The sequence below is a fragment of the Python bivittatus genome, unplaced genomic scaffold (genome assembly GCF_059951505.1).
Source record: "Python bivittatus isolate LINGU-HERP-01145 unplaced genomic scaffold, Pbiv_v1 ctg000180_np1212, whole genome shotgun sequence".
In the NCBI taxonomy this organism is placed as follows: Eukaryota; Metazoa; Chordata; class Lepidosauria; order Squamata; family Pythonidae; genus Python; species Python bivittatus.
This window is the reverse complement of record NW_028277047.1, coordinates 6,587,157-6,611,914: the sequence shown is the minus strand read 5'-3', so window position 1 is coordinate 6,611,914 and position 24,758 is coordinate 6,587,157. Positions and strand designations below refer to the sequence as shown.

Here is a 24,758-nt window from a genome sequence, read left to right as displayed (position 1 = left end):
AACTCGGCCGCCCCCTCCCTCTAGAGGCGAACTGCGAGGGGTCTCGCTCCCAATTAATAAGAGCAGAGTTTAAAAAGAGCCCCCCCCTCGTTACTGCTGAAACGAAACCTTGGAAGAGAGACGCTTCGGGTAAAAAGCTCAGCATCTCCCGATTCAAAGGCTGAGTTCACGCAAGGTAACCCACGGGCTGAGCGGCACTTCGGCGAGCTCCCCCTGTAACCTTGGTTCACACAACTCCTTGAGCCACCGGGGGTTGCAAGAGAAACGCGCGCGCACAAAACCAGGTGGGATCATCACCCGCGCCCCTTTCCAAGAAGTCTGGGAAGAAGACCTGATTCTTCGTCCCAGGACTCAATCTGCAGGGTGAAATCCTTAGAAGAGTTTTCAGATTTGCTGCCTTCTCTCGATTGCCCCCGCGAAGCAGAAAAGGGGATGGAGAGAACCAAGGAAAAAGTCGTAAGGACATTAAGAGAGGAAAGAAATGAGAAAATAAACACCCCAACCTTTCTGAAACGACTCCTTTCCCATTCTTTCTTTCCTTCTCTGCAAAGACACTCCAACAACCCTAGTCTTGTATCCTTCCCCACTTTTCCAAAACGCTGCATGTCGAGGTTAGTGGGTTGCTGCGATCCGCCCCCCGCTTTTTAAATTTTTATACCCACCCAAAATCCAAGCTCCAGGGAGGGAGGTGGGGTAGAAGAAAAACAAAACAAAAAGAATTATTATCATTATTATTAATCTCAAGGGACAACAAGAGCAGAAAAAAAAAGGGGGGGCCTTGAGCATCACTCAGTAATGACACAGAGTGCGCAAGGCGGGTCCTTGTGATTTGTGGCGGGGGGGGAGCCTGCCCCTGCAGGCAAGTGGAAGATTTTTTGGGGGGAGAGAGATGCAAATGGAAGAAGTCGCAGGCAAGGCCTGTATTGCTGTCCTTGGTCTTCCAGGGAAAAAAGGATGAATCAGGCTGGCTGGTGTGGGTGAGAAAAGGAGCAGAGGAGGTGTTGGGCGGGGGGGGAGGAAGCCAGGAAGAGTCAAACGGGACCAGCCCGTAGTTCTGTACGACGCCATAGAGTGTCCCCCCCTCCAATTCAGTACTGATGATCCAGGAGGGGCTGCCCGGCGGCGGGACTGTCTTCCTCTTCTCGCGGCCGCCCCCATTCGGCTACCAGAGGGTCAGGCTCGAGGTGGGGATGGGGTCCTTGAGGGACAGCGGATGGCTCCAGAGGCAGGGGGCTGGGGGTGCTGGTCGTGGCCTCGGGGACTGGTCCTGGCACAGGAGGCTGCAGGAGAGAAGGAGAGAAGGCTGTGAATATCCAGACCGGGCGGGCAGGCGGGCAACGGGATGTTGAAATATGATCCAGAAAGAATGAAGATTGGTAGGAAAGGCTGGGATTACAGTGCCACTGTTCCTTCTTAAGTTAAACACAATTAACACACACACGCACACACTGCACCACAGATTGATTTTAAAAACCCTACTTTCCGAATTTGCATTTTTTTCTAATAGTATACTTCTAGGGTGGGGGAATAGCATCTAAAAAAGAAAACAGGGCTCCCAATATTGGGGGGGGGGAACAAGGAGATTGAAGCAGGGCTATGAAGAAAACAGGGGGCCTTAGGAAGGTGCTGGGGAAGGGACAAGGGGACTTTTCCAGATAGTTCAATAATCAGCGGGTGGAGATTAAGCCCTCCTGGCTGAGCATCCCCCCCATATTGTTCTGGACAAAAGGGAACCCAGCTTATTTTTTTTTTCCATTAGCATTAGTCATTTTGCAAAGCTGAGGATGGCACCAGGCTGAGAAGAAGCCCAATTATAAGAGATTCCGGGAGAAACTAAGACTCAGGTTTAGCAAATGCCAATGAAATGATGTTTGACTCCATAAAGAACAGCCACGTTCAAACGCCACCCCTGAGGCCTCCTTTCGCAAGGCACGAAAGAGCTGATTTCCTCAGTGGAGAACAGCCAATAAGCACAAACTGGGATTAAGGTTAACCATGGCTTGTTTCAAACAAGCCAACATCCAACCAGGCTGAGACAAACGGGGAAAGCCTCAGTCAAATGAAAAATGGAAGGTTTCTAGCTCTTTATGACAGCTGGATCCGTAAGCCCAGGAGGAAGAAAAGGGAAAAGGTCCTTTCTGGCGAAAGGACCATTTGGAACAGCTTTGATCTGCCCCCCATGGTTTGGCTCCTGCCCACTCCATCTGAAGGACACCAGGCTAAGGCTGCCCAAATGGCCATTCAGTGAAAAAGCTTTACCTCTTCTCAATGCTGTTCCCCAAACTTTTCTTTTTTAAATTCCCTGTTCTAAGGTCACTTGACTTGTGGGGTCATTTGCAATATTTTAACACTGATTCTGCAACAGAAGAAACCTAAGCAGTGTGCAATGAACCCCCCTCCCCCCAAATAAATAAAACACCTTAAAATGATCATTCCTAAATATCAAAACTTGTTAGTAAAAAAGAAGCCACTAACACAATAGAAAAGGATCTCATAATTCTCCTTTTGCGAGCAAAGTGTTCTGATGTCAGAGTTTAAGTTTCTAAATAACAGGGAGTAAGCGGGTGAGGCTGCAATGCTCTGGGTGGAAGAAACTAAGGAAAAAAATTGCCAGCTGTTTCCACGGGGGACTATTTTAAATTTTCCCCTCCAGCTTTTTACACAGTGGTACCCAAAGTGGCTAATACTGTGGGGAAAGGGCATAATCAAACACTGCTCGGCTTCCTCACCATGTTTGTGCCAGCTTGGGTGACAGACCAAGTGTCACACTGCACTCTGTGCACGTGTCCATGTAAAAAAGAGACAGGAGGAATCGTGCGAATGGGGGGAAATTACGTACCTGAGGTTTAGGGCTCCCTCCAGTGCCGACTGTCCCCAAGGCGGCAACAGCATCAGACATGACTGAAGAGTTGTCCTTTGCGTGTGGGGGGGGTGTTCCAGGCGGGAATTCGCTCTCACTGCCCCCTAACCCATTCAGTCCTTTGCGGCTTGGCAGGCTCCACTTGCCGCAGAGACCCTCGTAGACAAAGGGAGACAGAGTCCCGAGGCTCGGGCGGAGAGGCAGAGGGGTACGTCCCGTCCCCTCGGCCACAGAAGCCAAGGAGCTGGCGCAGGAAAGCTGGCTTCCCAGGAAATGTGGGCCCGGAGGCCAAGATCCAGCTGGGGTGGGGGGGGGACGTCCATCACTCTGGCTTAGCTGGGGCTGGACCAGCCAGCTCTGGCTTGGAGGAGGAAGGCTGGGATCGGATTCTGCAGGGAAGAACAAGGCAGTGCTGTCATGATGGTCTGGGGATAAAAGCCACAAGGGATGAGTCCCCTTGAGCATGTGCAGAGTCTTTCCCCTTGTGGCTTTATGACTGCAGAAGAAGAAGAAGGAAAAATGCTCTAGATCAGCGTTTCTCAACCTTGGCTGGGGAATTCTGGGAGTTGAAGTCCACCCATCTTAAAGTTGCCAAGCTTGAGAAACACTGCTCTAGATCCAGGCATAGCTTTGTCCTGTGACCACAAGGTGTCCCGGGTTGCTAGAGCCAGCCTCCCCCAGCTCTCCCAGGTATGAAACAAGTGTGCCTCTGAGCATATGCAGCGTGCTCTCCCTTCCCCACCGCACCAGCACAGCTTCCACTTAACTAGGATTAGCAGGGGCAGGATTTTCTAAAGCAGAGGCCGGCATGCATATGGAAAGATCCAGCCCGTCCCGGCTGCTCCCCCCTGCCACGTTTTGATCCCCCGTTCTGCTCCTGAAGTTTGCCACCCAACGATGACTGAGCGTGACCTGGGTGACCCACGAGCAGGAGGAAGTGACGGCGGTCTCTCCTGGTCTTGCAGAGCCTGGCTCGATGCGCCGTTTCCTCTTGTACGGCTGGCCTGCTGTAATCAGGGCCCTAACTGAGTAAGTTAATAGGAAATCAATACAAACCAACTCTCTAGTCCAGTGTTTCTCAGCCTTAGCAACTTAGTATGGCTGGCTGGGGAATTCTGGGAGTTGAAGTCCACACATCTTAAGGTTGCCAAGGTTGAGAAACACTGCTTTAGATCAAATGGAGAGGAGTTCCAAGCAGGCGTGAGGCTGAGTACCTTTCTATCCCTGTTTGAACAGCTTTGAGATCTGCTCGCTAACATTTTAGTTGCTCACTAAACTCACTGCAAGCTCAGAGACCTGTACAGCTCCCCCTCCCCGCAATTTGTGCAATGAAGCAGAGGAAGGTGTGTGTGTGTGTGTGTGTGTGTGTGTGTAGACAGAAAGACAGACACACACACACACACACATAGGGCTCAACCATAGACTCAAGGGCAACTGAGTAAAGGCTCCCCCAGGTTCCTGGGTGAAGGATCTCCAACATTTTCTAGAATTGCTGATTCCTTTTCTGCGCATTTTCAAACTCTGAGCCAGCTCTTCCCACTCATCCAGCAGGAACGAAAGAGAATCACTGGGGAACCGGCCCTGTCAGGGGGCAGAAGGAGGCAACTGCCTTGGATGGCAAGTTCTTGAACAGCTCAAGATTCTGACTACTCCACTCTGAGACCAAGAAAGGGGGCTGAACGAGAAGGAATGGGAAGACTCGGTTTGGCTAGAACAGCCTGCCCCTACATCCGCCTGCAATCTGTGGATAGCTGAAGCCCCATCAGAGTCCCTCTACTTCTTAGCTCTAGCTGTATCCACCTGCTCCTCAACTCTTTGATCTCCTCCCCATCAAGTGCAACCATTTTTATAAAACGTTTGTAAAACACTTTTATGAGATCATCGCTCTTCCTGCTGGGCTGTGGCCGAGTGTTCCCACAACCACCAAACCTAGGCGAAGAGAAGGCTGTGTTCGCAGGATGTGCCTCTGCCTGAGCAAATCAGCTTCAGGAAATGGCTCGATTCCCACAAGCCCAGTCACCCCATCCGCTTTTGCTGGGCCGCGCTGTGTTGGGGGGACCCAGCATAGGCGCACAGAGCGGAGAGGCACGAGGTGAAAAGAAGCGTGTGCAAACGTGCCGTTCGGGACGGTGGGTTGAGTTTCGTTCTGAACTGAGCAAAACCTAAGCAAAATCTTGAGGATTTCAGCCCCACCTTTTCCTATGCCCTGAAAAGCAGGTGGCTTTCAAACAAGCCTCGGAGCCGTTCCAGTGCAATTCCACCCAGCCTTCCTGCTTCCTGCTTCCTGCTCCCAGTCACGCGGTCTTAGGCTGCCAGAAAAAAGCTTCTTACCTGCCTGAGATTGGGCAGCCGTGGCCCCTGGCTCGGTGGGGTTTGCGGCCGCTGGTCCAGCATTGTGAGCCGTGCTCCCGGGGCCCTGTGAGCCGTGCCCTGTGGGGTTATTGCTGAGAGAAGAGCCGCCGCCGCAATCCGAATCCTCGATGTTCCCTCCGCTGTTGCAGCCGGCTCCACAGCCTTTCTGCAACCTGCACAGCAGAGGAGAAGAGGGGTGAAATCCACTCTGGTTGCCCCCTACGGCCCCTCGCCCCTTCTCCCGTCCGATGGACAAGGCTGAAAGCCAAAGGCCATGGTTTCCTGCCCTTTCAGAGAGGGAAAGAAGGCAAACGGGAAGGCAAGCCGTCAAATGGGAGCCAAAGATTTTGCAAAGCCTGCCCCATGAGTTTTGGCCACCAAAGCACTGACCAGACCAGTTACTGGACAACTGATTTCCCTTCCTGCAGGAGCAACATTTTGCAGGAAACACTTCTTGGGAATGGTGGTGGGGCTGAGGTAAGCAGTGGACAGAGTCAGAGCCCAAACTGAGGTGCCCAGTTAGTCATATTTTTCTCACATACCTCTTTATTCCCTCTGTCTTCCTCTCCTTCCATTTTACTTCTGTCTTCCTTCCCTTTTTCCCCTGTCTTCTGACCCTTCCTTTTTACTCCTCTGCTTCTTTTCCTTCCATGGTTCCCCTCTCCCTTTTTTCCCTGTCTTCATTTCCTTCCATTTTTTCCCTGTCTTCCTCCTCGTTTTTCCCTCTGTCTTCATCTCCCTTTTTTCTTCCCTTCTTCCTTTCCCTCCGGTTTTCCCCATCCTCCTTCCCACACAGGGAAGAGTACAGCATACTTGCCAGGTGCCGAGTAAACTTCTTGCAAAGGCCTTTACGAATACAGCCAAGGGGCACCGTGGGTTTGGTGCTTCCCTGCCTTTCCAAGTCCGAGCCTCACCTCTCCCAGCTCCGAATGAACCAAGCGGAGATGTTGTGCAAGCTGATGGGGCCGCCCCAGAGCGAGCACAGCTGAGGATGGCTGCCGGCGTAAGACGTGGTCAGCGGGGAAACGTAGATGGGGTAACCAATGGGCTGGTCGCAGGAGGAATTTATCATGTTGCGCAGCGCCTGCTTGGCATTCTGGATGCTGCCGCGCTCTGGGTTCCGGTTCCGGAGGAAGACCAGCTCCTGCTGCTGTCCAGCCCATAAGCCTCGCACACATTCCCTGTTCACCTGGGCCAGAGAACAGGAACCGGGGGAAGTTGAGAGAGAGAGAGAGAGAGAGAGAGAGTGAGAGAGAGCATCCCTCACTGGGGACACAAGCAGGGAGAGTAGGAGACGTTTAAGGAATCAAGGACTTGCAGACCTAAAGACATTACAGAGAGAGATGGACGAAGATGTCTTTTTTGCCCTGCCTTAATGTTGGGATATAAAAGGACTCAACTTGTGGTCACTTCATGGAGCTTTCTTGGCTGAGATATGGAAGTTGCTCGCCCGCTCTGAGATGATTTTCCCCCACGTCCCACTCACCAGCTGGGCATTTCCTGCTAGTCTCTCATCCGAATCCTAAACAGACCTGACTGCTTAGTTTTGGGGGGATCAGCCAAGGAAAGTCAACTTTGCTGGTAGTTCTGAACTGGAGTTCCCACATTGGGATGCCCCATTATTTTTATTATTATGGCTGGTCACAGAGTCAGCCAGATGTTTAGCATTTTTAGATTTAGATTTGGCATTTTTATCCACTGAGTCCTTCCCAAGGACCTGGGATAGGCAGATGTTGTTGTTTGATGGTTGGATGGGGTTAAAGGTATTGTTGCAGGATATAAGCTGTTCTAAGTAAAGCTGCCTTTTGTAATTGACTGATGGTGATTTTGTCAATGCCGAAGGTGCTCAAGGGGTGCTCCAGATGTTTAGGGATTGCAGCCAAGGGGCCTATTACTGTTGGGACTATCTTTGCCTTCTTTTCCCACAGTCATTCTACTTCTATTTGCAGGTCTTTATATTTTGTGATTTTCTCCAATTCTTTCTCTTCTCTTCTGCTGCCTCCAGGTATTGCAGTATCCGCTATCCAGACTTTTTGGTCTTTCTTATCAACAATTGCTAAGTCTGGGTGCTGTGTGGCAGGTGCTTGTCTGCCTTTATATGATAATAATTTATATTATATGCTGTTAAATAATTATTATTATTATTACTGTATTCCTCACCTGTATTTGTACAACTCAAGAATGTTCCTGCTCCCCATTTCTTCCAGAACTCTATGGGGTAGGTCAGGTTGAGAGAGAATGACTGTTGCAAAATGACCCCACCAGCTTCAGTGTTTAAAGGGAGACTAGAACTCACAGTCTCCTGGTTTCTAGTCCAACACTTTAACCTCGATGCCAAACTGAGGGAAGGCCACAGTGGGGATAGTCCAGCTGTGCAAAGTTGCTCTGTCTTGTTTGCAAACCATGTCTTCGAGGTCCCGGCTGGGTGAACCTAGTCAAACAGCCTTATTCCACCAACCAATCTGGTCCAACACGTGATCCCAGTCGGTGTGGGACTTGGTGGTAGCCCAACGCAACAGCTTAAAGTAACTTTGTTAAACAAAGATGGTTTGAAAGATGGAGGATCAGTCTAACCAATCACACGACAAACCTGCTATTTTGAAAATACTTGGAGTATTTTCTGACAAAGAGGCAATGCTGAGGAGGCCATTAGTACCTACAACCCTGTGGTGCAGTGTTTCTCAACCTTGGCCACTTGAAGATGTGTGGACTTCAACTCCCAGAATTCCCCAGCCAGCATCGCTGGCTGGGGGAAATTCTGGGAGTTGAAGTCCACGCATCTTCAAGTGGCCAAGGTTGAGAAACACTGCTGTAGTGCCATGCCAAGAAGGAGATATGGGAGAATGTTTTCTAATTGAGCACTTCCAGCTCCATGAAATTCAGTTTGCCAGATGCTTCCTGACTTGCAAGAGAAAACACTGCGAGCTCTGCAGCTTCCATTTGATCAAGTCAGCCTTCTCGCTCCCCAACGTGTGAAGATCACCCCTCAAAATCACAGCCAACTGGGGAGCAGTCATCCAGAAACCCCTGCAGGGCCCCAAGTTGGGTGGGAAGAAGGCTGACCCAAGCAGGCTTCCTTCTTCCGTTCCTGTTCAGCAGCATACCTGACCCGTCTGGGGGAAAGCGTGTTTTGCAAGTCTTCATGGGTCTCCATTGGTCCTACCTTGATGACCCGAAATCCGAGGTAACGTTTGTTGAGCATGATGATCTTGTACTCATCGCTGGCGTCATCCATCACGTGGCGAAGGGCCAGCAATGCAGGCGTGTTGGTGAGGATGGCGCTGCGCCAAGCGGGATCCCCCTCGTGGGAGATCACCATTTTCTCCTTATTTGACTTGATGGCATCGTACAGCACTGCTGGGTCGTCGTATTCATCCGGGGAGGTGAAGTGGTCCTTGGAAAGGAGGAGGGGACGTGTTATGTCAATGGGGTAACAGTGGGGGGAAAAGGGCCCATTCTTCCGACTCTGGGGAGGAGCAACACCAATTCCCAGAGTTCCCCGCTGCAGCATTTCTCAATCTTCTAAATCTGCAGATTTCAACTCCCAGAATCCTCAGGTGCGCCCATGCTAGCTGAGGAATTCTGGGAGTCCACAAGCTGCCAGGCATTTTGCTGGATTCCAACCCCCTTAAGCATTTCTGCTTTCCCCCCAAAACAAGGCAGCTGAGGGCAGGCTCTGCAGCTGGCGAGCAACTTCAGAGTAACCGGATTGGAAAGGGACCGAACTACCTGATGAAGCTTCAGAGACATGCGCACGCCAGGAGCCACCACCTGGTGCAAGAGATCCATGTCAGCAAAGACCCATTCATCCCGGGGCGACGTGATTCGGAAGTCGCCCTTGAACAGGGCATGCAAACCATACAGGAAGGGCTCCAGGCTATAGAAAGAGACAAGGTGGGTCCCCAGGAGGTAATATTTAGCCTGTGGCTACACAAAGACGATCCAGTGTTTTCCAGATGTTTCAGACAGTTACCCTTGGAAGACCCAGCCAGCCTGCCCAAGGGACAGGGATTATGGGAGCAGTATTCCAAAGCTCCTGTTTACCTACACCCCCCTAACACAACCAGAGAAGGTTTATCTCTGTTTTTAAGCAAAAGAGCTCAATGGGAGCGATAGACCAAAACGGTGAATATTTTAAAAAGTTTTCTTCCAAGCTGTGCCAGAGATGTTGAGACAACTGTCATGCAGACCTTCGCTGCTGCAACATCTGGTAGTTTATCTGTAAAGGTTTGGCAGCTGGTTGTAAGAGGCCAATTTAAAAGGAGAACAGACACTGAACAACTCTTGCTAAACATACCCCATCATCAAGAACTCCTATGTATAATTAACACGCTCACGTTTATTTCCCATCTCTTCTTAATTGAATTTCTCCTTCCACCTTCTCAAGAAATGGAGAAGAGTTTTTCTTGAATTCCAACATGAAACAATTAACAGCTGATAGCTGTTTAACAACTGTCTTGTGCTAATTCAGCATAGGCACTTGCTGGACTACAAGCCCTAGCTTCCCTGGTAAATGGCCAGGGATGATGGAATCTATAGTCCAAGCACAGCCTGAGGGGGCTGGATGGGGTGGAGGGAGCCAATTGCCATAATTACATAAATTTCCATAAATACATTGGCCCTCTTTGCCTCTTCTTGGAAGGCCATGTTGAGTCAACGCCAGCTCGCTTTGGTTCTGGGCTCGGACAGAGAGAGGCAAGGGCAACTGGCTTCATCTCACCTGGCTGACATGCTGTGGGAGGCAGTTCCCAGGGCTCTGCGTCCCAAGATGCAAAGTCCGAAGCACAGGGTGACCAGGCGGGAATTCCACTCCTGGTCCACGGCCTGCAGAGAGAGAAACAGAAATAAAAGACGGCAGATGTGAGCAGAGTTTCAGAGCCACCTCGGACACACTCATCAGAAATTGGAGGGCCTTCGTGGACAGTCCCTGGGCTGGGACCATCGAGATCCCCAAACACCTCTATGCCAAGTCTGCCCCTCTCGCTCACAGGCCTTCTCTCCGGCCCCAGACTCACTTTCTCCCTGCGCCCAGCACAGTACTGAATCCAGTCGAGGTAGGTGTTGCAGAAAGACGTCAACGAAATGCCTGCCATGCGGTGATCGTAGTCCTCATCGATGTTGAGGTTGAAGGTGGGGTCGCTGTCAGCGTAGTTGAGGGAGGTGCAAGGCCGCAGGGCTTCCTGGATGCCCTCGTTCCCCATCCACTCCTCCAGCTTTGGAGAGCAAGTCACGTAATAGATGATGCTCTGCAGGAGAGAGGAAATTGGGAAGGGGAGGGAAGAGGAAAGGAAGGAAGGAAGGAAGGAAGGAAGGAAGGAAGGAAGGAAGGAAGGAAGGAAGGAAGGAAGGAAGGAAGGAAGGAAGGAAGGAAGGAAGGAAGGTGAAAAGAGAAGGAAAGTGGAAGAGGGAGGGAGGGAGAGGGGGAAAAGAAGGGATGAAAAGGAAGCAAAGAAAGGAAGAGGAGAGGAGAGGAGAGGAGAGGAGAGGAGAGGAGAGGAGAGGAGAGGAGAGGAGAGGAGAGGAGAGGAGAGGAGGGGAGGGGAGGGGAGGGGAGGGGAGGGGAGGGGAGGGGAGGGGGAGGGGGAGGGGAAGGGGAAGGGGAAGGGGAAGGGGAAGGGGAAGGGGAAGGGGAAGGGGAAGGGGAAGGGGAAGGGGAAGGGGAAGGGGAAGGAAGGGAAGAGAAGTATTTTGCTAAGGGTTTCCACATCTGTTTCTCCCATGGCTAAGCCTACGCTGCTCCACAACAAATTCTTAAGACAACCAAGCTCTCCTCAGTTACCTGATCCACCCATCAGACTATGATGCCCAGGCTTCTTTTAACCAAGGTTAAACATTTAATCACCACCTGGGCTTGCCAATCACAGTAAGCCATAAAACGTGATTTACAAGCACAACGATTGGGTTCATGTTAGGCCCAAACCACGCTAACCCTCTGAGGTTTAAAAAGAACCGGTGCCTCTCAGAGTTCAGGCTGCTCTGTAAAATTAGATTTTCCCTACCAACATGGCTGAACAACAGAAGGCTGGCTGTTGGGGGGAGGATGTGAAGGAGGGAAGGGACATTTTGTTGTGGTGAGTGGGAAGGGTTGGGGAAGTTATTTAAACTGGAACTTTAAAAGTTGTGATAGGGGTTGCTGGAAGATGAGTCAAAGAAAGGGCAGGCAAACGTCAAGGTTTTTTTAGAACTGATGTGTGTGGTTGATTTTCAATGGTAAGCACCACCGGTCACATCTGGATGCAAAAGCAGTGATCTGAGATTAGCGTTAAGGAGCAACAGAGAGTTCCTCTGAAATACAAATACTAAACACAGTTCTGTTTCTCAAAACACCCATTTCTGCCTTTCATCTCAGCAACCTAATTTACAAGGCGAGGTGCAGGGGGTGGGGTGGGGGAATACACGGCCACTCAAAAATAAATTTAGAAAATGAAAAAAACTGGAAATGGTGGAAATCTATTGGAAATCACTGCCCTCTCCCCACGGTGGACCCCCAAAGTACCGAAGATGAAGAGAAAAGGGAACTGACACCCTTGAGAAAGGTGACCGTATTCTTTTTTCCCTTCTTGTGAGATATAATCCATTTTATTTCCTGAGATTACTAGATATCCTCTTAGAGATGTTGTGGGTTCCCAACTCCTGGAATTTAAGACTTGGCAATCAAATTCCACTCTTTGCTTGCTTCAGGCTGGTCCCTCATTCCCAGCTAAACTGACCTTACCGAGCCGATATCCCCAAACCACAAGGAGGAAAAAACCTGCAAGTTTTGAATTAAGCAGCCGTGAGCAAGGGCAGGGTATGTGCGTGATAAAAATCTGCCTCTCCCAGCTCTGAGGTTCTCACCTTCACGTAGTAAGTGATGAGGATCTTCCGTAGGTCAAAAACTTGGAGCATTGAGGCGGCGTTGTTGTCACTGATGCTGTAGCCCTCCAGGACGTACTTGGTGGCCGCCACTTCCCAAGCCAGCCAGCGCTGCCCAAAGGCTGCGTTGAAGCTCAGCATGCGGGGGAGATGGCCCGGTTCACAGCAACAGCAGGCTTCGTCCTCTTCTACTCCTTCCGTGATAGCCTCCACCTCCCGCTGCTGGCAATACGTTCCTGGAAAAGGGCAACCTCGCCTGTAAGTCTGCAGCTGAGATTTGAGACTGCATTCCCCCCACCACCACAAGCCCCGGGGTTTGTGGCATTGCTGGAAATCAGGAAGGGATTCCCTGGTCAAGTCCCTGGAGACTCACTGCCTGTTAGGAGAGAGCAATTTGGGGGCCCAAGCAAAACTTAGGATGAAGCGGAGAAAACTCCGGGACGTGGGGCATTTAGCTCTGGGCTCAGAACCCTCAAAATGAGAATCCCTGAGGTCTGAAGCCCTAGGAAGTTAGATAAATAAGGGTTAGAGAAATAAAAGTTTTTTAAGATGCCAGAGAACAGGGGAAACACAGCCAATCCAGGCAGGACTTGATTTTGGGCTTTTGTAGCTCCCAGGGAGACACCGTCCGGTTGCCTTGGGCACCCACCCAACCCCAGCCTCCCTCTCGGCTCACCGCGGAACTCGAGGCCTCGCAGCTGGAAGGTGACCAAGCCGTTGCCGATCTCAATGAGGTGGACGAGGCTGTTCAGGTAGTCCGAGGCCAGGATGAAGCAGTCTCCTGTGGTGTAATTGCCCCAGCGTCCCAACAGCAGGTCCCCGCAGAGCGTGTGCTGCAGTGAGCGGGTCAGATGCTCGTAGAAGATGGAGTTCAGGTTGTTGTCATCAGCACCTGCAGGGTGGCAGTCCCAGGAGAGGGGTGAGCCAAGGACACCGGGGAGAGGAACAGCAAGCATTATTTCCCCTGGAGCATCTACTCTGCGTGGAAGGTCTTTGGGAAATCTTGGCCTCCCTGCTGGGTGATTGATTGACTGATGGACTGATTATGTGTCGGTGTTGACTCTTAGCAACCACATAGATTTTCTCCATAATGATCTGTCCCTAACCTGGTCTTTCAGGTCCTCCAATGATTGTTGGCTGAGAAGAAAGATTATTTCCTGGGGAGCATCCACTGCTATAGGATCCTTCTGTGGGGGCACTGAGGCCTTCCAACCCTTTGTTTGGTGTAGGACTCCCAAGTGAAAATTCCCAAGGAGATCTGCCTGAAGACATTCAATGAAGGAGAACCTACCTGTTCTCTGGGTCATTGATCAGAGCACAGAAAACAAGCTAGACTAACCTGTTCTGTTTCCTATGGATCCAGCGACTGCCCTCTATACCAGTATTTCTCAACCTTGGCAACTTGAAGATATATGGACTTCAACTCCCAGAATTCCCCAGCCAGCGATAGGAATTCTGGGAGTTGAAGTCCACACATCTTCAAGCTGCCAAGGTTGAGAAACACTGCTCTATACTGAAGTCTGTTTCCAGATTCAGATCCACAACTGATCTCAGCTAAATTGTGGATTATACTAAGCCAGTGTTTCTCAACCTCAGCAGCTTTAAGCTGTGTGGACAACTCCCAGAATTCCCCAGCCAGCATGCTGGGAACTGAAGTCCACACAGCTTAAAAGTTGCTGAGGTTGAGAAATGTTGTGCTAAGCGACAGCCTGTGTTTACACACTCGGCTAAAACGAGTCTGGCTATTTCATGGGGTATGGTGAGAATCCAGATGCTGGTTCCGCATTTTCTGCAAACAGAGCCCTCCTGTCCTCTAAAGCCACTGTAGGCTGAATTTACTCAAGTACGGTGGGTTCTGTGAACCCCAAACTGTGTTTATCTGACCCGGGTTGAATGAATTGTATGAACCCAGCCATACGGGAGGAAAACGGGGTCTTGCAGGTAGGGAGACAAGAGATGGTTCCTGGTCCCTGTACCCATCTCTTCTCCTGCAAGATTGCCAACGGTATGGGCTGTCTGATAACCTACCGGGGTTGCGGTCCAGCTGTGTGGCCAGTCGGGTGTTCGAATGGTCCACTCTTTTGGTGCTGGGAAGAAGGAAAGAAGCAGATGAGAGCAGGAGGGGGCAACCCACGGGCCCTAAACTGATTAATTTTAATCATAATTAATTATTATTTTCTACCTGTCTTTTCTTGGGCATTTGTTTGTCTGTTTTCTTGTTTAATTTTATTATAGCCGCCCAACTCCAATGGGCTTTGGGCGGCATACAAAACCAAAAAAAAAAAAAAATCCATAAAAACAGATAAAACCTATAACCACATGGGCAGCCCAAATTAAAACAATCTAAAAATCACCCAAAGCTCAGAGCAACATCCACGAAAGTCTCCCCTAATTTTACCTCCACAACAACCCTGCGGGGGAAGTTGGTTTGAGAGAAACCAGGCCGGGCCCCAAATCATCTACAATAGTGGTTTTCCATGGCCAGATAGCCTTGGGAGCTGGGCTGCCTTGGCCCCTCCAACGCCCCTTTTGTGGGCTTTGGACTTCCTGAAGAATGGGCGGGGCACGTTGTGCAGCCACTCCCCCTTTTTAATTTGCATTGCTGGAGTTTGCAAACCGGGTTAATTTGAGAGATTGAAATGCAGAGGACCAACAGAGAAATGGCAGCAAAGAGTTAATGAGAACACTGCTGCCCCTGTGTGGCTGTCTGAAGACCTGCAGCCCAAATCAGATTGCCCAATTTGATGAGATCAATGAAAGGGACACTCTTAACAAATTCCCGACCCCTTTCCCCAAAAGTACTTTTGAAATGTGGCCCTTGAGACATTAGATGCTCTTCCACTAAATCATGCAGCTGTGAGCACTGCCAATATTTTACTAGTGTTTCTCAACCTTGGCCACTTGAAGACGGGTGGACTTCAACTCCCAGAATTCCCCAGCCAGCAGGGCTGGCTGGGGAATTCTGGGAGTTGAAGTCCACCCGTCTTCAAGAGGCCAAGGTTGAGAAACATTGCTCTAAACAAAAGCAGAGGAGAGAGAAAAAAAGCAGCAGCATGCAAATCGTTTGATAAGATTAACATGCAGCAACTCTTCCTATTACTGCCTTTATTAAAATAACGTTTAATCAAGAAAGTGGTCTTCTGGACATCCGAGGATGACCCTTTCCTGCATCGGAGGCATCTCGCAGTCCCCAGCCTGTGCTGTTGGAAACCATCTCCCCGGCACCTATTCGAGGGAGCAAAAGGATTGACCTCGAGGCCTTCCCTTTCACGTTCCCAACTCACTTGTAATCACGCTCCCAAAACTTGACCGGGCGAGCGTAAGACATGATGAACACGGCGCTGCCCAGCAACGGGTTGAGGGGAGTGGAGAACAGGGCGGAGAGGACAGCCTGGACGAACAGCATGGCTGAGTCTGGGGAGGCAAGGGTTAAGGACACACCGGCTCCAAACAGGTGTGGCGTGAACAAACCAATCAGGTTTCCCTCTCGAATTGGGGGGACCCCACTCCCAAATCTCTGGGCTATTGTGATGGGGAAGGACCTGGAGGGAAGGAAGGACCTGGAGGGACAGGAGCAAGAGCCGCACCCAAGACAATGGTTAGATCAAAGTTTCTCAACCTTGCCAACGTGAAGATGTGTGGACTACAACTCCCAGAATTCCCCAGCCAGCATGGCTGGCTGGGGAATTCTGGGAGTTGAAGTCCACACATCTTCACGTTGGCAAGGTTGAGAAACATTGGGTTAGATAAAAGAAACTTGCGTCTGGGCCAGAACTGTAACCTGAGAAAGCCTCTTAGACAAGACCCTCCCTCGTTCTCGCAAAGGTAAAGAGAGGGAGGGGGGAAGAATTCAGGCTTGCAAGGTTCTGTTACTCTAACCTTATAATAAAAGTAGCATTAGCGTGCATGACTTTGGTTTCCTAGTCGGGTCTACCTCGGAGGGCTGACAGCTTTCAACCAGGCTGCTCTGGAGGGCAGCAAGACTGGAGGCAGATTTTGCAATTCCCCATTTGTCGACCTCTCCGGTCCCAAATGGCTTTTGCAAAAGTGACTCGGCTGTCCGAGGAGAGGGATTCTCCTCTCAAGACCCTGGTCTTGGGAGGCTGGGGAACATCAGCACACGAGGCTCAACTAAGTCGCGAGAGCGCTTCGAAGATGCCCGAAGCCGGGCAAACGCTGCTGGAAATCTTCCCGCCGAGCCACAAAACACATTCAGACGTTCCACTCTCTGCTCTGGAGCTCCTGGAGACCTCCTGCACGCGTTCACGTGTTGTTTTGCTTTTTAGCAACAAGACAAAAGGGATTTCTTCTCTGGGGGCGGATTTGGTCCTCCCAATCTAGCTTCCATATTTGGCCTATTCTGGATGCTTCCTATCTACATCCCAGCCAGGCCCAATCCTGCTTAACTTTGAGAAAATCAGCCAAGATTGTTTAGGTGCTGTCACCGAACCAGACAACCTCCAGAGGCATTGGATTTCAACTCCCACAATCCCAAGCAACATTTGGGGATTGTGGGATACTCATATGCTCCTGTGAGAACCACAAAGCTGAGGGATCTGGCTGCAAAAATCCTGGGCTATTTCTACATTGATTTTGGGGATCACGTCTACCGATAACGTCAGGAATGGCAAGGAACGGAGGAACAGGCAGCATGCAGTTAAACTCCTGCAAAAAAAATTTTTTTTCTTGCTATTTCATATGCTGCAAGGATTTTAGATGCCTTTTATTGGAACAGATCTTTGATTCCTTCTTCGGAGGAATGGCTAAAGAAACTGTGGGAGTATGCTACAATGACAAGATTAACTTCCTATATAAAAAGTAAATCTGGTGCAGAACTAAATTCTAACTGGAAACCAATATATGGTTTTGTGTCACATCTGGGATTTTCTTTTCCATAAAATCATATTTCTACTCAACCTATAATCTTCAGTACTGATTTAAGGTATTCTTTACTATGTATATTTCTATTAGCAATTTCTATTATACATCTTTATATCTTTCTCTTCTACTCCTTCCCATGTGTATTTTATTAAATTAAAAAAAAAGGAAAAAGAAATGACTTATGCTGTCTTCAAAATTTCTTGAGGCCCTGAGTTCCACACGTTAATTGTTCCTTTTTACCTTTGGCGAGGAAAGGGAGTTGGGCAAATACGTTCCTTTCTCCCTCTTCCCCATCTCAGAAAAGGATACGCGGCACGGCGAAAGGCTGGGCAAAGGCGTGGAAAGCTGACCCCCAGGTGATCTGCCAGGGGGCGATGTAGGTGAGGACAAACCGGAGCTTGTACAAGAGATCCCACAGCTGGGAGAGAGAATGAGGAACACAGAGGAAGGGAGACAGGGGAGAAAGAGAGAGAGAAGGTTTACAGAAAGCCAAACTGATCCAAATTGCTCTGAAAACAAATCAGATCCATTTCAGAGACTGTGGTGGTTTCTGCCCGCAGCATTTAAAGCGAGCCTAGTTTCAAAATGGAAGCGGCCAGTCCTCACTGAGGTCAGCCTGTCCAGCCTCTGTTTCCTTCAGCGGAAGAGCAGATTTTCAAAAGAAACCTAACCCAAACCTTCTCATCTCGATACATCAGCTCCCCCAAGCTCTTTTCTGGAGAACTTGCCCTCAACAGCCTCCTTTTATCTCTTTCTGACTTCTGACTTCCTTCTGGTTGGACTAGAGCCTTAAAGGGCAGAACTCAGAAAGGGATACAACCCACCCAGTGAGGATAAACCACTTCCAGAGTTTCCCAGTATTTGCAAATGAGGGTTTGAGACTAACATCATCTTAGCCTTTTTTGATGCTGCATCACACTGCTGCCTTATCCTGCTGCCTTCTCAGAGGTCTATCCGGAGGGGGCAGAAACGGTTATACCTCCCTAGTCTTCATCTTCCTCCCTCCAGCGCCCGTTTACCAATCTAGAGCTGCCTTCCCCAGAGTGATGTGTCCAGAGCTGTTGGAATTGAACTAGGTCCACAAACCCCAAGTATGACCATAAATCTCTGCAGGGCACTGATCTCTTCCCTATAGAAAAGAGTGGAGGGGACAGGCCCAAACCAGGACGCACCTTGCTAAAGAGAATAGACATGATGAAATAGTCGGTGAGAAAACCCTCCGAATATTGTTTGTAGTCAAACTGAAAGAAGAGGACGGTGAAGCCCAGGGTGACATACTGTTGCGGGGGACAGCAGAAGGAACTCCGCAGAAGTTTCATGCCAGCGACGGTGAGGAGAAGAGCTCGGCAGCTGGGGTGAGGTTGGGTGCAGGGAGAGAAAAGAAAGTGACATTTATTGCCAAACTTCTCTCTTGGAAAAGCACGCAAGCTTTTGAAAGATTTCTGCCCTCCATGTACGATGACGGGTTGGCAACGCAGCATCCCAGGGCAAAGGTGCCCACAGGGGAGTTCAAGGGGGCAAACGAGAAAAGCAGCGTTGCACTGCGAAAAGCTCTCCCTCCTTGGTGCTGTGATGCGAAGCACACACACACTCCGCCCCCCGATGGGACCGCAGCCCGCAGGGAGGGGATGGACCTACGGGATGCAGAGCTTCTCCTGCCGTGGGCTGCTGGCCCAGTGGGCATCGATCGTGAGTGCGTTCAGCACCACGGCCGGGTAGATGACATACTTCTCCACGCACTGTAGCCAGGCGTACAGCTTCTCAAACCACATCAGCTCAGCGGCGCCTGGGAGGGGGGCAGCAGATGGGCAAAAGAAGAGGGTGAAGTCCAGAGCTAGGTACGAGACCACCTCGCCCCCCCCATTTCAATCCCAATTGATCAGGACAGACAAGCTCAAATCCCAGGGATTCGGCAACTTCCCAGCCTGGTCTACAGCTAGTCCAGCCTACAGTCTACTCCATTGTTTCTCAGCCTTGGCCACTTGAAGATGGGTGGACTTCAACTCCCAGAATTCCCCCAGCCAGCCATCTGCAATTTTTAAGAGAGACAGTTTGGCACAGGGGTGAATGTGCTGGGCAAGGAAGCGGGAGACTGAGTTCTAGTCCTCCCTTAGGCATAGAAGCTGCTGGGGTGACTTTAGGCCATTCACCTCTCAGGCTAACCCACTTTGCAGGGTTGTTGTGGTGGGGAAGATATGTACACTGTCTAGGTCAGTGTTTCTCAACCTGAGCAACTTGAAGTTGTGTGGACTTCAACTCCCAGAATTCCCCAGCCAGCTATGAAGTCCACACATCTTCAAGTGGCCAAGGCTGAGAAACACTGGTTTAGTCTACAGCTCCGAGATCCCTTTGGTGGCCTTCCTAGCCAGGCCAAACCACGCTTAACTTCCAAGCCAGAGAAAGATCAACTCCCTCCGATTATTATTACTGTATTTATTACAACTCTAACCCACTCAATACTGTAATCAAAATCTCCCAGATGTCAGAAAGAGGAGAGCTTTTCCTTTAAGGAAAACCAGTTGAAGGACCACGTTTGCATGATACACTCTAGTCCACCAGTTGCTCCTTGTCTTGTGGCTTGCGGTATAGAGAGCCAATCCACTCAAGAGATTTTTGAAGGACCCCCTTTTCTTCTTGCTGCCTCCTACAGCAGTGTTCCGCAACCTTGGCAACTTGAAGGTATGGCTGACTGGAGAATCCTGGGAACTGAAGTCCACCCATCTTCAAGTGGCCAAGGTTGAGAAACACTCCTGTAGATGCAACCCTCTAGGAGGTGCTGAGGGTCTTTACTGAGCCTCAACCGAAACAGGAAATTAATTTGGCACCCGGTTGTGGTCAATACCACCTACGTCTCTCGCTCAGTCACTCCCTTCACTTTCAACCAGCATGCCTCATGGTCGGGGACGATGGGAGGGTAGTCCAGCGTCCAGACATGTCCATTCTCTTCCCATCCAGGCCCACTTACTGCGGACTTCAAACTGGCTGTATTCCCGTGGTTTCAGGACAGGTTGCGAGAGGCAGAACCAGGGCAGCTGCTTTCGGAGTTGGGGCAGTAGGTAGTGGGTGACAAAGCCGACCAGGCCCGCCAGGGCATAGAGCACATAGCCTAGAACAGACTGAGAGGGGCAGAATAAGCAGAAGAGCAAAGATAACCCATAAGACTATGGGCTCCGACCTGGCTAAGAAAAATCGCCTTGCTGCCAAGCTCCTTGCAAACTTCCATCTTTCTGGATGTGCGCAGATGCACGGGAGGTGTGGGCTGCCTTCGGGACAGGGGCAACTGCAGGAGAGGTTGAGAAAAGCTAAGGGAGCGGCTGCAAGCGCACAGCTGAAGCCCTTCCCCTTTTTTATGTGTGGCTTTAATTCTTCCAGGCCTTCGCAACCCTAGCCCCCAGCTCTTTACCACAGACCTGTGTCGGTATGAGCCAGGCATCCCCTTTTTGAGCTGGAACCTTTCTGCAATTGCTAATCTTTGGATCTTTGCTTTGGGACGTTAGAGACTTGGTGTCAGCCCTTTGAGGTAGGCCAGATCAGGGAAAAGAGTCTGCAAGGATTGTAGGAATGCGACTTTATCGCTGTAGGGTATCAGAACAGAAACCTGAAAGTCTGCCAGGGTTTCCCTCTGCCTCCTCTTATACCAAAGAGAATCAAGACGGGGTTATCTTGAGCCTCTTTCTCATGCTCCCTCCTTTCCATTGACTTTCTCATTTATTTTCTCTGAATGTTCTCCTAACAGCGCTGGCAATCTTTTGCCAAGGCCATCTCTGGCCTGCCTCTATACCTGGCCATTTGTCCATACAGCCAGTGCTCCCCCATGCCCACAACTTCCAGCCAAGCCGCTACCCACCTCCCACCGCACTGCCCTCCTTCCCTCCCTCCCCTCATTATTCTTTTCTTAGGTACCTCAAGAGCGATGAAGACGGTGCTGGCGCTGATGGCGAAGGTCAGAACAGCGATGATGAAGCACATGACAAGATCTGAATGAAGGATCTCACGCTGGGTTGGAAGGAAGGAAAAAAGAGGTGCGTTGAGGAGCAGGAAAGGAAAGGAAAGGCCAGAAATTCTGGATTTAGAATGCACCTTCTCCAGTGCTTTTCCCCAGCTGGATCTCCAAGGTCCTCTTTGACTGTCCCCTCCTGTAATGGTATGTGAGAAAGACCTTGGGAGACTGGGTCAAGAGATGCTTCCAAGGGAACAGTCAGATAAGAGAGAGCATAGCCCTCAGCTGCATAATGGGTGGAGAAAGAGGCTCAGAAGGGACCCTCCCCAGTTTCTCGGGCTGTAAAGGAGACGGGGGGAGAATTGTAGTTTCAGACTTCCAAGATTCTGTTAACGTAACCTTACAATAAAGTAGAATTAGCTCATCTGGTCATGTTTCCTGTCTGGTCTACCTGAGAAGGTTGACATCAGTCTTGCAAGCACAAATTTCCTGCTGTCTCCTTTACAGTTGGAGATGTTAGGGAGGGTCCCTTCTGAGCCTCTTTCTCCATCCATTATGCACCTGCGGGCTATGCTCTCTTATCGGATCATTCCCTAGGCGGCAGCTCTTTGCCCTGTCTCTCAAGGTCTTTCTCACATACCATTACACCTCCTGATGATTCCTTGGAAGCCCCTGTCCACCACGGCCTTAGCTCTTCCTCCCCATGAAAAGCCCTCCATGTCTGGGTGGCAGAGGTCTATGCCTGCTTTTCAGGGCAAATGCCATCCCATCCTCCCGGACTGCCGAGAACGGTCTCCTCACCAGGGAATTGCGCAGTTTCTCAGGTAGGGGATCCTTCACACCAACTGGGGGGTTTTCCATGTTGCGGTTTTCAAACTCAGGGAAAAGTTTGGTGCGGATCAAAGACCTAACGATCATTGGGAAGGGAAGAGGGGAGGGGAAGAAAACTGGTTTGCTGAAATACTAAGCGGCCTCCCCGTGCCAGTGTCTTGCCTTCCCCCAGCAAAAAACCCGAGTATTGTGGGGGGGCATACAGACCAGAGGATGGTTGGGTCGCTGCTCTGACGGCTCAGGTGATAGGAAAGTGACACGAGGATACCGCAGAAGACCGAAAAGAGGACAGGCACGTGCTGCTCACCCCACGGAACCTGGAAAGCAGGAAGAGAATGCAAAGGTTATATCAACACCCAGGTTGTGTATCGAGGAGCAGCAACGCTTCATCGCAGGATGCATTTTCCCCAAATCGAATGCTGAAGGAGACCGAGATCAGACACTGGCTCAGCGTGGTCAAGAGAACACACTTGGGGACTGAAACACTCCATTTCCTGGGCTGACCCAGTACAATGAATCATGAGCTAATCCATGTTGTGGGTCAGATGCTGGAGGAGAAACCAAAATGCTACAGCTTCTCCCACTGCAATCCAGGTGTGATCGGGCAGCACCAGCCCTTAAGTGGCATGCTGAGGATGGGGAAGCCCAATCAGACCTCGCCGTCACACCCAAAGATGCCTCCTGGAGTAGGCCCCTCACCTTTTCCTCGAGCTGGCTAGATATCTAAGCCAAGTCACGGTCCCCAAGCTCAGAAGAGCCCAAATTCTGGCAAGACACCATGTCCTCCCAACAGCTGCCTTTGAAGGGAGATTACGGGGGATCCTGTTCAAACCAAGACTGAAGGAGTCCCTGAAACATTCACCCATGCTTGGTATGCTGCCCTCGTGATAAAGATGCCAGTGGCAGCAAATAACTCCTATCTAGTCATGTTTCCAGGCCATCTGGATCTTTATAGCCATTGCTGCTGGATCCACGCCATTTTACTTCTCTGAAGTTTGGTTCTGAAACTTTTGTTTTGCTATTTGTAAAAGCTTTGATTGCATCAGTTACCACTATTACGTTTTTACTATGGCCTTTATCTGCTGTCCAGAATTCCTTTTCTTGTTTTGTTTGAATTGATCAATGATCATTTATGTATTTATAGGACTTCTATGACCGCCTACCTCAGACGATGGCTCTACGCAGCTCACAACAATCCATAAAAAAAAGAATAGCCTGTTATCACCATAAAGTTTATTGCTCCTACCAAGATCACGCAGCAGGGAAGGCCCAACGTGCCCACACAAATTCAGCCCGCTGTGCGAATGTGGCCAGGGGAATTTTCATCAACCATGTTCAACAGGTTGTGTGAATGCGACCTCAAGGTCTTTTTGGGAACAGCCAGCCTAACCTGGATCTTATCTGGTGCTGATGAAAGTTAAAAAGAGCTCTCAGAGGCCCCAAATTGGTCTCTTGCTCAGCTTCTTGTCACCGAGGACCTGAAACTGATGGCTGCCCTCTCCTCTGTCCCCCATTGTCGGGGAATCAAGATAGAATGCCCTTAAATGCAGAGGTTTTATTCTCAGCTGCCATTGCTCACAACCGCAGCAGATTTGCACCCAGAAGTTTCCATTAACTCTTTTACAAGCTCCCTCAAAAGGCAAATCAGGGGATTTCAGAATTCAAAACAGCCACGGTTGAATGCCAGACCGGTAATTCTAGCATATCTGAAGGGGGAAAAAGTGGCTTAGAATTCAGAGACTAGGTCGGCACAGTTATGAAACTAGGAAAAATTCTGGTTCAATGCGTTGTGGGAACCCATATCTTGTCTTAATACGTTGTGCCAATCAGGCCATCCCCTTAAGGCTGCATAAGGTTTATATACTCGGGCACTGCTGGTTCTGTGAATGCAGCCGTTAAGCTGAGTTTGACAGGTTATGCGAACCCAGCTAGTGTATAATCTTGCAGCAGAGGATGAGTGTAAGGGTTAGGGCCCCTTATATACCAAAAAGAAAATGCCACCTTCTTTCCAGAGTAGATACCTTGATGGCTCCGAGGCAGAACCCGTACAGGAGGCCAGCCACGAGAATGCTGCGGAGGAGGGCGAAGAAGGCGGTGAGGGGGCTGGTGGCAGCTGGAGAAGGAAAAGGAAAACAGGGCCATCAATAGCAATTTCTCTCTGACCTTGGCTGATCTCAGGGGCTGAGCGGGCCAGGCCTGGACAGGTCACCACCAGGAGATCCCAGGGTGGGAGGCTAGACTGGGAACTTGAAGAAACATCCTGGAACGAAGCCTTAGCAAAACGCTGGGGGAGAAAACGGCAAGGGTCCGTCTCCCTCCTCACCTGTCCCACCAAAGATGTTCATCTCGACCTGTTCCAGAAGGTACATGAAGCAAGTGTTGACTTGTGGGAGAAGTCCAAAGAGGAAGATGGCTGGGAAGCAGAGGGTGAATACTGGGGGAAAAAAAGGAAAACAGAAAATCAGAAGAAAAAATTAGGCCAGGGGAGACACAAAGACGCACACAGGCTATGAGTTGCTCAGGAATTCTCACGCTTTCCCAGACCTGCAATCAGTTGCTTACCAATAGCCACGTCCCGGGCGCAGTAGAAGAAGTCGGTGGAGAAGAGGGTGAGGTCATAGAGGACGATGGGAGGAAAGGGCCCCATCCGAGCACAGAGGTCCAGCAGCCAAATCAAAAGGCAGGCCACGCAGAAGTAAACCGGTCGGCTGTAGGCAATGATCCAGTTGTGCCCCTGCCAGTGGAAAGGAGCCTTGAAAATCCCTGGGGACGTGGCTGAGATCCAGGATGTACAGCGCCTGGCACAGAATGAACTGGGCCACCAGCTCTCCAGCCAAGAATTTGTTTTACATCAGTGTTTCTCAATCTCAGCAACTTTAAGCATAGCTGGCTGGGGGATTCTGGGAGCTGAAGTCCACACAGCTTAAAGTTGCTGAGGTTGAGAAACACCGTGTTAGGCTACGGGTAGTCCTCACTTAGCAAGCGTTCGTTTAGTGACTGTTTGAAGTTACAATGGTGCTGAAGAAAGGGACTTACAAC

The 24,758-nt window shown here is 50.3% G+C and overlaps 1 protein-coding gene across 1 annotated transcript in view; it reads right to left on the bottom strand.

Annotated features, from left to right (window-relative positions):
- Nucleotides 1-724: 724 nt before the first annotated feature.
- The window catches only part of PCNX3 (pecanex 3), a 49,496-nt gene continuing 25,462 nt past the window's right edge, over nt 725-24,758 (bottom strand). Inside the window, exons 14-35 of the mRNA XM_088137457.1 lie at nt 24,282-24,453; nt 24,043-24,153; nt 23,741-23,832; nt 21,927-22,036; nt 21,690-21,795; nt 20,852-20,944; nt 19,914-20,064; nt 18,587-18,734; nt 18,121-18,298; nt 17,258-17,366; nt 15,352-15,481; nt 14,096-14,154; nt 12,744-12,959; nt 12,050-12,303; nt 10,228-10,458; nt 9,933-10,036; nt 8,942-9,089; nt 8,376-8,606; nt 6,127-6,401; nt 5,192-5,385; nt 2,840-3,249; nt 725-1,280 (exon numbers count right to left, since the gene is read on the bottom strand). Of these exons, the coding sequence (XP_087993583.1) occupies nt 1,089-1,280; nt 2,840-3,249; nt 5,192-5,385; nt 6,127-6,401; nt 8,376-8,606; nt 8,942-9,089; nt 9,933-10,036; nt 10,228-10,458; nt 12,050-12,303; nt 12,744-12,959; nt 14,096-14,154; nt 15,352-15,481; nt 17,258-17,366; nt 18,121-18,298; nt 18,587-18,734; nt 19,914-20,064; nt 20,852-20,944; nt 21,690-21,795; nt 21,927-22,036; nt 23,741-23,832; nt 24,043-24,153; nt 24,282-24,453 (3,714 nt within the window). The 3' untranslated portion in view covers nt 725-1,088. The remainder of the gene's footprint in view (nt 1,281-2,839; nt 3,250-5,191; nt 5,386-6,126; nt 6,402-8,375; nt 8,607-8,941; nt 9,090-9,932; nt 10,037-10,227; nt 10,459-12,049; nt 12,304-12,743; nt 12,960-14,095; nt 14,155-15,351; nt 15,482-17,257; nt 17,367-18,120; nt 18,299-18,586; nt 18,735-19,913; nt 20,065-20,851; nt 20,945-21,689; nt 21,796-21,926; nt 22,037-23,740; nt 23,833-24,042; nt 24,154-24,281; nt 24,454-24,758) is intronic.